At 38.5% G+C, this 13129-nt stretch overlaps 1 protein-coding gene, 1 long non-coding RNA gene and 1 pseudogene across 4 annotated transcripts in view; all 3 read left to right on the forward strand.

Moving 5' to 3' along the window:
- Positions 1 to 13129, forward strand: part of FYB1 (FYN binding protein 1) — a 2052110-nt gene that overhangs the window by 1632206 nt on the left and 406775 nt on the right. Inside the window, exon 8 of the mRNA XM_044069852.1 lies at positions 2658 to 2704. Within this exon, the coding sequence (XP_043925787.1) occupies positions 2658 to 2704 (47 nt within the window). The remainder of the gene's footprint in view (positions 1 to 2657; positions 2705 to 13129) is intronic.
- Positions 7992 to 8097, forward strand: LOC122802124 (annotated as a pseudogene).
- Positions 8883 to 13129, forward strand: part of LOC122800411 — a 9243-nt gene continuing 4996 nt past the window's right edge. The window contains exons 1-2 of one of the 3 annotated variants that reach the window (XR_006364563.1): positions 9689 to 10053; positions 10162 to 10379. This is a non-coding gene — a long non-coding RNA (uncharacterized LOC122800411). Of the gene's footprint in view, positions 9136 to 9688; positions 10054 to 10161; positions 10380 to 13129 lie in introns of those variants that run through there. The other 2 variants (XR_006364561.1, XR_006364562.1) reach the window with 2 other exon arrangements.

Genomic DNA, 13129 nt, shown 5'->3' on the forward strand with positions numbered 1-13129 from the left:
AGGCAGTCACCAAGGGGTTATGAGAATTTTAAGTACAAGTCTGGAGTTTCTCAGTGAGTGAAGTTTCCTAGTGGGTGAGTACAGCTAGAGAATATCCCCTGGCTATATGCCTGAGGGATTCAAATAATGTAATTCATGATGACAAAAATTACACATGACTTAAAGTAATTGGGTATATTTTCAAATGCATAACATGTTTATGCCAATCTGATAAACTTCTGTGTTCTAGCATGTTCTGTTGGGTCAGAGATAGCATCTCTCTTAAATATGTGTATTGCTACTTATGTCTAAACATACATTAAAACTCATGTAGAACCTTTAGTTTATTTTCTGTTTGTTAACCAAGACTGAACACTGATCTAAGAATGAAGTCAATTTATACCAGTGGTGTATTACTGAAATTAGTCCCTTTTATTGATGTGTGTGTGTGTGTGTGTGTGTGTGTGTGTGTGTGTGTGTGTGTGTGTGTGTGTGTGTGTGTGTGTGTGTGTGTGTGTGTGTTTGTACACATGTAAGTGTTCCACTAACCTTTGCCTTAATAGCCCAAGTCATTCTGGTCATGTTTTAAAAGGGTCCAATATAGACCAGTACTGTTAGGCAGATGAATAAATGTGAAAAGGTTACAAGGCTTGCTTACTGCAATTTTAACAATGAACTGGACATGGGCTGCAACATGCTAATCACCAGTGATATCACATAGGGTGGAGATTTACTGTAGATAATGCTGGTATATATCATATCCCTCAGGAAGAGCATTCCAGTAGTTAGGGACACTTCTTCACAGCTGGGTAGAAAGAAGGAAAAATCATACTACTCTAGGGACTTCTACCAGTGGAAATCAGGCAAAGTTGTGTTATATCCAGCACTGAAATCACACAGTGCAAGTGACTGATGACAAGAAAAAGTGAATGCTGACTTGGAATGAGCTTTGGCTTCATCCTGATCTGAAGGAAAATGCTCTGCAGCACTGACCATTAGTTTCAGCAGAAAGTATCTTCTGAACAATTCCGGAGTGCTAAAAACATTTTGTAAATATGTTGAACCTGTCATGACATTATGGTATTTAACCCAACCAAAAGCCTCTAATCAGTAACAGAACCCATGATAAAAATAAATAAATAAATATATATATATATATATATATATATGTATATATATAAAAGGGAGTTTCAGATAGCTGACTGGCCAGTTAATGGAAGAACATGGCAAACACTAAGTACAACGGAAGAGAGTGTCATGATGTTCATCATACTGATCACTGCTGCGGTAGCCTTAGCTGTACTGGTTATATCCTGTAGGGATATAACAGCTGGATACATTTTAAATCTTCAGGGCACCTTCCATGCGACTAAACTGTCAGGCAGCTCAAGCTGAGCTTACTTAAAAGATAGCTTTGGGTGCCAGTCCCTTCAGAGCTTTCCTGCTATTGAAGAGAGCACTCCTCTGTGGACTTTCAGGGATCAATGGTCAGCTTGTGTTATTTCTTTGCTGGGCGGATAAGTTCCCTTCCTGTTTAGGAAAGTTATTTTTAAGGTAGGAGTGTATGTTTTAACAGACTGTCACAAGACAACTGTACTTTTAAACAGGAGCGCTCTTTTTTCTTGCCAATTTAAAAGTTGTTTAAAGTAATTGGAAATAATTTTTTCCTGTGGAGAGACTGTGTTTATTATACTTTTCTTGGCTGGCATAGTGCTTTAAAGTGCTTTTTACTGTGTTTTTATGTGAAAAAGTGACTTTTAAAGACTTTAAAAATTTACCCATTTTTGCTGCTTGTTTTCCACGGGAAAGGGGCACCATTTTTGGCTTGACCATGGAACAAACTACCAGTCCCATGGTTGGTTTTCTTCCAGCCACAAAGAGCAAAAGTTGAGCAAACAGCTTTTGCCACCACAGCAGGCTAGCAGTTTGCTTCAGCTGCATGTTACTAACTCTACTGTGGCCATAGCTTGTTCCTCAGACCACTCATCTTTTACCCTGGATCCCTGTGGTGTAAACCTGCAGCCACTATGGGCAGAAGGTTAGCCATGTCTTCTATGGCTGTTGGGTTCCCCTCTGTGGGCAAGAGAGAGTCAGTCTTGTCAGCGCTGAGAGAGGGAACAAGGAAGGCTTCCCTGTTTGGTCAGAATGTTGTGTCCATCACTTGGTCGTACTCTATCCCCATTCAAGGCAGGCTAGACATAGCTTATCTCCCTGGGGAGTTGTTCACCAGCTGTTTTCTCAGGCTAGAATTGTAATTCTATTACCTGTTTTGTGTGTTCTGATGATATTGAAAGGCTGAATGAATTAGAGGTATCAGAAGGTCTACCTAAGTAAAAGCTTCAGTGACCTGCACACAACCCGATAAGAAAATATGTCTTTCTGAACTCAGCCATGAGATATACAGATCATGATGGTATATATGTTCAGTACGCTGTGCCAGTTGCTGCAGAAAAATGCCAAAACACTGTACAGTAAAGCAGCCTGTTTACTCAATTTGCTTAATTGTATTTAAATTCAGGTTTAAATAAAATATAGAATATTGCAGCAGCATAGCACAAAGCAAGTTTATTTTGGTGGGATATATGCCCACCAATAATTGTTCATGCTGCAAAATGAACCAGGTACTCTTCTATTAGTAACCAAGTGAACTGAACTGATCATACATCTCTTGTCTGCAGGAGAACGGCAGTGATGGGGAAATGTATGAAGATCTGGATACCATGAGGTAAGCGAAACCAAGTGTGAAACAAATGCATTATAAGCAAAGAAACACCAGGGAGTTAATCAGTATATCTTGATTATTTTATGTATTAACCAGCTAAAACTCCTTAATAACTTTCTTCTACAAGTGATATAAAATTTTTGGAGTGGTAACGTAATAAGCTCACAGTCACACAGTATACATCGGGGAGGGGGCTGAGAGAACAAATCGGCACATACTTGATTTATTTCCACTGAAATGGGACTATGCCCAGTTGGAATATTCCTCTAAGCAGATGCTAAATAGCTTTGCTAATTATCATATTATCAGTGTCATCACCTCATGTTGAACTGGAAGTAAAAATATTGAGTGTGTGTTTATCAAACAAATGGAAAATACAAATATTGTGTTATTTTAACCTGTTTAGATTCTATGCATAAAGTATGTTGTAATGGGCTAGCTGAATATCATCTGGTTTAATGTAGTATGCAATAGGACAATGGAAAGGCATTATTTTGTTTCCATATTTTGTGATGTTTGCTGCCATAGTGTTTTATTTATTAACCAGGCAGGAAACATTAAAGATACATCTCTTTTTTTTTTCAGGAGTAACACAGCAATATTGTCTGTTTAAGTGATTTAGTTAAACAGCACAGTACGCAAATAAATACTAAGTAAAGTATACACGGGGCGGAGGGATTAGAAGCTCATAGTGTTAACCTACAGAACTGTACTGGTAATTGTGTGTGTACATGATATATTTTAAGTAACCACAGACCTTACGTTTTGTGGACTTCCAAAGGGATCCAGTTTTGCAGGCTCCAGTGTCTGACAGCTCCACTTTCAGATGTCATTTTTCTTCTTTTTGTGATGACACAGGACTCTTGACTATACATGCTACTATCACTTCGTAGGTTATCAAGAAGTGCCATCTGGTGACCATAAGGCAGCAGTGCAGCAAGACACCTCATCAAACAGCAATCCTGCACCATAGCTTTATTTTCAGTAGTTATTTTTATTTACAGTATAAAGACAATTATTTTCCAAAATTTATTATAATGATACCAATACAGTATTATGCTTATGTTTTGAATGTTGCTGCAGTGGATACTCCAGCTATCTGACAACTTAAAAATAGGGTTGCATTTTTTAAATGCAGGCAAAAACTGAGAATTAATGCAAATGTCATTAAATTAATTATTTCTCTTTGAGCACAAGAACTGTGCTGGAATCTTTATATGATCAAAAATACATGTTTTGTCCTCGCCTCATAGTGCAGTGACCATGGGTTTGATTATATAAGTCCTTAGCAAAAGAGTGTGACAGGCTTGCCCTTTTCCCCGATCACACACGCACACACACACACACACACACACACACACACACACACACACACACACACACACACACACACACACACACGTGCACACACACACACACACACACACACACACACACACACACAAGACTTTTTTTGGAACTAAGTCAATTGTTTTATTTTGGTCAGCAGACTTTTGAAGGATTGTTATGGACACAAATTAATTAATTAATCAATCAATCAATTACTGACATTTGGTTACTGGGAAAGTCTAACTGGGTAGGAGTCCATTTTCAGCAGATACTGTGGGAGAAAAGCTCCAAAGTATTACAAAACTTATTAAAAAGACATAATATGAAAACATTGGTTAAAACAGAAACAAGTTATATGACAATTATTTAATATTTACAGGAATTTTAGCCAGTATACACAGAAATTAAATGTAGGTTAGTGTAATACAAACAAAAATTACAATATGAAGTGAGAGAAAAGCAGGCTTATTGTATATTTAGAGAGAAAGCCAGTGGAGAGAGAATTGATAAAAGTAAGGAAGTGAGTGAAAAAGGGAGAGTGAGGAGGTTTAAGGAATGAATAGGTATTAGTTCACATTTAGAGATACAGTTTATTCTGGTGTTGAGCAGCAACAGACAGTTTTTGGCTAGGAAGTCTTTCTGAATGATTTTGAAGGATGTGGGGGAGGGTATTGACCTTATGGACACAGGTTAGGAGTTCCAGGCCTTAGCAACATGATCCGAGTACAAACAATAACTAGCAGATTTCATAGGTTTGTTGACAGGAGTTTTATCATCAATGGATCGTAATGACTGACTGGGAACATAGTTGTGCAGAATGTTATTTAGTGCTGAACAAACAGATGGACGCTGGATAATTTTATAGGTGGTAGAAAGCTGTGTATATGTTAGTTGATGGGGTAGTTCTAACCAATTTAGGCTTTTTTGTGTTATACAGTAGTGGGTTCTGAAAGGGGTGGTTGGGATGTCCAAAGGTTAGTAAGGATGGGAGCACCATAAATAAATGTGGGGAGGAGATAAGTAGTGGCAAGTGCAGTTTTAGTTGTGCCACTGAGAATGTTTTTGGCTCTATAAAGCATCCCTAGTTTTTGATGAGTTTTTCTTATGCAACTTTGTATATGCAGGTCAAATTTAAGATTATCATCCACTATCACCCCTAAGAATTTGCTATGAGAAGTGACTTCAGTGGTTGTATTATCAGGACAGAGGACTTTAAATGTTGTTTCTTCATGTAAGAGGGATTTTGGTGGGAAAGTAGCTGTTTTTTTTTTTAGAGTTGAGCATAATTGTGAGTTACAAAGCCATATTTCAGTGGCTGTTAAAGCTTCCTGAGTAATTTTTTGGAGGTGTGCCATGTTACCAGATGTATTAATGAGTGTGGAGTCATCTGCATACTGTATTAGGGTGGCCTGTTGTGTGGATAAGTGGAGGATGTTGGTGAGAATGTTATAGAGGAGCTGACCAAGGTTAGAGCCTTGTGGTACATGGATCATGACTGGGAGGTATGGAGAGAGGGTGGAGTGCCATTTTACTGACTGATACCTGTTGGAGAGGTAGCTTTTGAACCATAGAAGGGCGGCCAATGAGGACATCTGAACTTGAAGTTTGTTGTGATAAATTGTGCTGAAGGCTTTAAACAAGTCTACAAATAATAAGATTAGTTTGCCATTATCTCTCACTTTATTGACAGTATCCATGTAGGTTAGAAGTGCAGTGTTAGTACTATGGAAAGGATGGTAGCAATGTTGTGTGGGGAGATAGTTTAACAATTGTTTTTGAATATACTTTTCAAGTATTTTGGAGAGGGAGGAGATAAGACTGTTATAGAACTAAAGTTAGTAATGTCTGTTGAATTTCCTTCTTTGTGCAGACGGATAATGTGTGACTTTTACAAGAGACAGGGAAAATGGGATTCCTGGACTGACCTATTTATAGGGCTTGAGTCAGGACAAGCAATTCTGTCAGCTGCTATTTTAAGGTACTTGTTTGGAAGTTCATCAGCTGAAGTAGAGCATGGTTTGAGTTTGTTTAAGAGTAGTTTTATATAGGATGTGGGCAAAGGTTTGAAGGTGAAAGTGGGTGTGGTGATACATGCTGTTGGGCAGGGTTAGGATTAGATGTTGGATAATCTTCGATTGGAGATACTGTACTATCTATAAAATAAGAGTTGAATTGTATTGCGGTTCTACTGGTGAGTTATTGGGAGAGGGGTTAGGGTTGAATTTTTGGCCGGGATGCAATATTTCTTTAATGGCTGTTCTAAATATTTTAGGGTTATTACTATTATTCTGAAAGTTATAGTATATTTTTTGTCTTCATTTATTTGCATTTTAGTATGATTGTAAAGCATTCTGAAGTTTTCAAGGTATTGAGGTGTTTTATATTTTTGCCATTCTTTCCATGCTTTTTCTCTGTCCTGCATTAGCATTCTACTCTTTTTGGAGAGCCAAATTCCATTATTTGCTTTTTAGTCTCTTCGTTCTAGGAGGTGCAAGGCTATTTTGGATATTCAAGAAAGTTGTACTGAATTCACTGACACCATCATCTAAGGGGAGGATTTTTAGGATGTTCCAGTTTATAGATGATAGGGTAGTAATGAACATTTCTGAGTAAAACTTGGAAAGGTTGACTGTTGTTTTATTAAACATGTTGTTTAAGTGAACGTGTGAGCTGACTGGTTGCATAGAGTGGGAGATGATCACTGAGACAGTCAGATGTACCTGTGGTGGTGTATTTGCTATGGTCTGATGCTAGGACTCAGTCTAGTAAGCAATTAGATGTCTTGCTATAATATGTGGGGCTATTAATTAATTGTGTGAAACCAAATAAGTTCATGTTGGATGTAGAAGAGTTACAGTTTATGTACAACCAATTGACAATCACATCACCCAGTTGTATTTTTTCTTGTGGAACTGTTATGGATATCCAATGCAGAATATCTTCCAGGATAGGTGTACTGTCACCAGCAGAGACATAAAGGACAGTAATATGTATTTCTTTATAATTTTTTTATTTCAGGAAAGTAATAAGCTCTGCTGAACTGAATTTTGATTATGGTTTGTTGTAAGGGGACATGTGGTCGTTGTTGGAAATATTAAAGTAGTACCATCACCTTTCCCCTTTATACAGTCATTACAGATGATATTTTACCTGGGATGTATAGTTTCAGAGTTGTTTATGCTGGGCTTAAGCCACTTTTCAGTTACAGCGAGAATATCAGGCTTATGTTGGGTAATGCAGGATGCAATTCAGCAATTTTATTTCTTATGCTTCTAACATTTATGGCAGCAAAAGTTAGATTACTGGGATTCAGGGTTAGAGCAGTGTATGGAAGAGAATTGTCTTGATGCTCATTATGATAGGTGGGGCCAGGATTAGGGTGAATGTCTCCATCTAGAAGGATTTCAATATATTGGGGGATTATTGACTCTTGTTTTTGGAGAGTATTTTTATACTTACATTTGTTTTGGTTTGAGGTGAAGTACAGTTAATCAGTTGTTATGTGGAATAAAGGTGAAGGGCATCATTAAATAGGTTTGGTGCGATGTGCGGAGAGTGTAGGGAGGAAGTATGATTAGATGGTTGGGACAGAGTTGGAGAAATGTTGCTAGCTATTATACAGTCATTGTAGGATGAGAAATGGCCCAGTAGCAGGAGAAGAATAGAGAATAAGCCGATGAGTAGCATGATTAAGAAAATGGATCTGTATGTTATTGTTGGACAGGTAGTGGGGAAGTAGGGGTAAAGAAGAAAAAAGTAGCAAAGAAATAAGATATTTGGTGGTGGCAACAGAAAGCTGATAGAGGGTAGGTAGGAAATAAGTATTTTGGAATGGAAATGATTTTGGAGATAAGCTCATTACCATCCCCCTCCCAACTCAAATCCATTTTGTAATGTATAGTGCCTTATAACACAATATTAACACACACAGCTCAACCATTCTACATCATTACATGTTTGCATGACTTCCTGGCCTTTTGGCTGAGATCAAGTGTAGTATCTATTCTTATTAGTTTAATATATAAAGCCATGTTATAACACCTCATAGCACCAAGGATACAACTTTCATGCAGTGCATGTATGTTGAAATTTCTTTTCGTGAAGTTATGAGTCTCATTTCTATTTTTTTATATTTTTGAATAATTTTTTTGTACCTAGTAAGAAGCAAAAACATTTTGGTAAAATTAATCCATATGCTGAAATGCTGAAAGTCACATTGTAGTCTGACTTTAGAATCAGATGACTAAACAGTCATCTAATCATCTTAACCCCCATCTCATACCATTTATTCTGCAGTCTGCACCATTCATTTTCTCCATCCACTTTCTTATTTCTGCTCTATCACTTAGAAACCTAAACAAAAATAATAATTAAGTATTGCTTCTGCAGTTCAAGTATTTCATACAGGCCCCAATTTTACAGTTTTCCTACTGCCAGTCCCACTCATCTCCGGCATGGGAACCTGACTAGTCAGGGAACCTAAAGAAGAAATGAGCCTGGATGAAAATAATACATCTATCAGTTTGGCAGAAGCATAGAGCAATATTCATAGAAATGTGTTGCACAAATGCACAGTAGTTGTGGAGAAAAGCAAGACAGCACAGCTGAATTATGGCTAATTACACATGTGTATCCTACTAATAGTAGCACTGACCAAACTCGGATATGCTAACTGACAGCAATGAATCAGACAAGCTGTAACAAATAGTGGGGATGCTACTGTAAGAAAGTGAGCAAAGCAATAAAAACTACCAGACAATGATCAGTCATAGAAGCACATCAGAAAGTCTCACAGCATTATATCCACAATCCTGGCAATATGGGAATAGTACGTGAACCATCCCACTGAATATTGTTAACTTGTCAGGTCAGACAGAGTGTTGTGGAATGTGGCACAGCATGTAGCTTTTTGGCACTCAACCACAGCATCACAGTAATTAGTCTTACGTGACCAAAAGAAAATGACAAAACCTGTTAGTGTAAATATGGGCTGGAAGTGGATTTATCAGACAGAAGGAAAAGAGGAAGAAAAAACAGAGGCATGCAGATAATGAGAACATATAGGAGAATGCAAGGGGGAGGTATGGAAGAACTAAAAAACAGAGGTATGCAGATAATGAGAACACATAGGAGAATGCAAGGGGGGGATATGGAAGAACTAAAAAACAGAGGTATGCAGATAATGAGAACACATAGGAGAATGTAAGGGGGGGTATGGAAGAACTAAAAAACAGAGGTATGCAGATAATGAGAACACATAGGAGAATGCAAGGGGAGGTATGGAAGACCTAAAAAACAGAGGTATGCAGATAATGAGAACACATAGGAGAATGCAAGGGGGAGGTATGGAACAACTAAAAAACAGAGGTATGCAGATAATGAGAACACGTAGGAGAATGCAAGGGGGGGTATGGAAGAACTAAAAAACAGAGGTATGCAGATAATGAGAACACATAGGAGAATGCAAGGGGGAGGTATGGAAGACCTAAAAAACAGAGGTATGCAGATAATGAGAACACATAGGAGAATGCAAGGGGAGGTATGGAAGACCTAAAAACAGAGGTATGCAGATAATGAGAACACATAGGAGAATGCAAGGCGGACCTATGGAAGACCTTTAAAACAGAGGTATGCAGATAATCAGAACATATAGGAGTATGCAAGGGGGAGGTATGGAAGAACTAAAAAACAGAGGTATGCATATAATGAGAACACATAGGAGAATGCAAGGGGGAGGTATGGAAGACCTAAAAAACAGAGGCATGCAGATAATGAGAACACGTAGGAGAATGCAAGGGGGAGGTATGGAAAACCTAAAAAACAGAAGTATGCAGATAATGAGAACACGTAGGAGAATGCAAGGGGGAGGTATGGAAGAACTAAAAAACAGAGGTATGCAGATAATGAGAACACATAGGAGAATGCAAGGGGGAGGTATGGAAGACCTAAAAACAGAGGTAGGCAGATAATGAGAACACATAGGAGAATGCAAGGGGGAGGTATGGAAGACCTAAAAAACAGAGGTATGCAGATAATGAGAACACGTAGGAGAATGCAAGGGGGGGGTATGAAAGACCTAAAAAACAGAGGTATGCAGATAATGGGAACATGTAGGAGAATGCAAGGGGGAGGTATGGAAGAACTAAAAAACAGAGGTATGCAGATAATGAGAACACATAGGAGAATGCAAGGGGGGGTATGGAAGAACTAAAAAACAGAGGTATGCAGATAATGAGAACACATAGGAGAATGCAAGGGGGGGTATGGAAGAACTAAAAAACAGAGGTATGCAGATAATGAGAACACGTAGGAGAATGCAAGGGGGGTATGGAAGAACTAAAAAACAGAGGTATGCAGATAATGAGAACATGTAGGAGAATGCAAGGGGGGGTATGGAAGAACTAAAAAACAGAGGTATGCAGATAATGAGAACACATAGGAGAATGCAAGGGGGAGGTATGGAAGAACTAAAAACAGAGGTATGCAGATAATGAGAACATGTAGAAGAATGCAAGGGGGAGGTATGGAAGAACTAAAAAACAGAGGTATGCAGATAATGAGAACACATAGGAGAATGCAAGGGGAGGTATGGAAGAACTAAAAACAGAGGTATGCAGATAATGAGAAAACATAGGAGAATGCAAGGGGGGGTATGGAACAACTAAAAAACAGAGGTATGCAGATAATGAGAACACATAGGAGAATGCAAGGGGGAGGTATGGAAGAACTAAAAACAGAGGTATGCAGATAATGAGAACACATAGGAGAATGCAAGGGGGAGGTATGGAAGAACTAAAAACAGAGGTATGCAGATAATGAGAACACATAGGAGAATGCAAGGTGGAGGTATGGAACAACTATAAAACAGAGGTATGCAGATAATGAGACCACATAAAAGAATGCAAGGGGGGGTATGGAACAACTAAAAACAGAGGTATGCAGATAATGAGAACACATAGGAGAATGCAAGGGGGAGGTATGGAAGAACTAAAAACAGAGGTATGCAGATAATGAGAACACATAGGAGAATGCAAGGGGGAGGTATGGAAGAACTAAAAACAGAGGTATGCAGATAATGAGAACACATAGGAGAATGCAAGGGGGAGGTATGGAAGAACTAAAAAACAGAGGTATGCAGATAATGAGAACACATAGGAGAATGCAAGGGGGAGGTATGGAAGAACTAAAAAACAGAGGTATGCAGATAATGAGAACACATAGGAGAATGCAAGGGGGAGGTATGGAAGAACTAAAAAACAGAGGTATGCAGATAATGAGAACACATAGGAGAATGCAAGGGGGGGTATGGAAGAACTAAAAAACAGAGGTATGCAGATAATGAGAACACATAGGAGAATGCAAGGGGGAGGTATGGAAGAACTAAAAACAGAGGTATGCAGATAATGAGAACACATAGGAGAATGCAAGGGGGAGGTATGGAAGAACTAAAAAACAGAGGTATGCAGATAATGAGAACACATAGGAGAATGCAAGGGGGAGGTATGGAAGAACTAAAAAACAGAGGTATGCAGATAATGAGAACACATAGGAGAATGCAAGGGGGAGGTATGGAAGACCTAAAAACAGAGGTATGCAGATAATGAGAACACATAGGAGAATGCAAGGGGGAGGTATGGAAGAACTAAAAACAGAGGTATGCAGATAATGAGAACACATAGGAGAATGCAAGGGGGAGGTATGGAAGAACTAAAAACAGAGGTATGCAGATAATGAGAACACATAGGAGAATGCAAGGGGAGGTATGGAAGAACTAAAAAACAGAGGTATGCAGATAATGAGAACACATAGGAGAATGCAAGGGGGAGGTATGGAAGAACTAAAAAACAGAGGTATGCAGATAATGAGAACACATAGGAGAATGCAAGGGGAGGTATGGAAGAACTAAAAAACAGAGGTATGCAGATAATGAGAACACATAGGAGAATGCAAGGGGGAGGTATGGAAGAACTAAAAAACAGAGGTATGCAGATAATGAGAACACATAGGAGAATGCAAGGGGGAGGTATGGAACAACTATAAAACAGAGGTATGCAGATAATGAGACCACATAAAAGAATGCAAGGGGGGGTATGGAACAACTAAAAACAGAGGTATGCAGATAATGAGAACACATAGGAGAATGCAAGGGGGAGGTATGGAAGAACTAAAAACAGAGGTATGCAGATAATGAGAACACATAGGAGAATGCAAGGGGGAGGTATGGAAGAACTAAAAAACAGAGGTATGCAGATAATGAGAACACATAGGAGAATGCAAGGGGGAGGTATGGAAGAACTAAAAAACAGAGGTATGCAGATAATGAGAACACATAGGAGAATGCAAGGGGGAGGTATGGAAGAACTAAAAACAGAGGTATGCAGATAATGAGAACACATAGGAGAATGCAAGGGGAGGTATGGAAGACCTAAAAACAGAGGTATGCAGATAATGAGAACACATAGGAGAATGCAAGGGGGAGGTATGGAAGAACTAAAAAACAGAGGTATGCAGATAATGAGAACACATAGGAGAATGCAAGGGGGAGGTATGGAAGAACTAAAAACAGAGGTATGCAGATAATGAGAACACATAGGAGAATGCCAGGGGGGGGTATGGAAGAACTAAAAAACAGAGGTATACAGATAATGAGAACACATAGGAGAATGCAAGGGGGTATGGAAGAACTAAAAAACAGAGGTATGCAGATAATGAGAACACATAGGAGAATGCAAGGGGGTATGGAAGAACTAAAAAACAGAGGTATGCAGATAATGAGAACACATAGGAGAATGCAAGGGGGGGGGTATGGAAGAACTAAAAAAAAGAGGCATGCAGATAATGAGAACACATAGAATGCAAGGGGATGGAAGAAACAAAAAGAGGGGAGTAAAGGAAAAAAAAAAAAAAAAAAAAAAAAAAGAACCCTTTTAAAAAAACAAAGGAAAGGGGGTTTAAAAAAAAAAGCAGATAATGGGGGAACAAAAAAAAAAAAAAAAAAAAAATAAAAAAAGGAGAAAAAAAAAAAAGAGGAGGTTAAAAAAAGGGGAAAAGGAAAACTAAAAACAGAGGTATGAGATAATGAGAACACAAAAAAAGGGG

Source organism: Protopterus annectens, chromosome 1.part0 (assembly GCF_019279795.1).
Source record: "Protopterus annectens isolate FY-2018-M chromosome 1.part0, PAN1.0, whole genome shotgun sequence".
Classification (NCBI taxonomy): Eukaryota; Metazoa; Chordata; order Ceratodontiformes; family Protopteridae; genus Protopterus; species Protopterus annectens.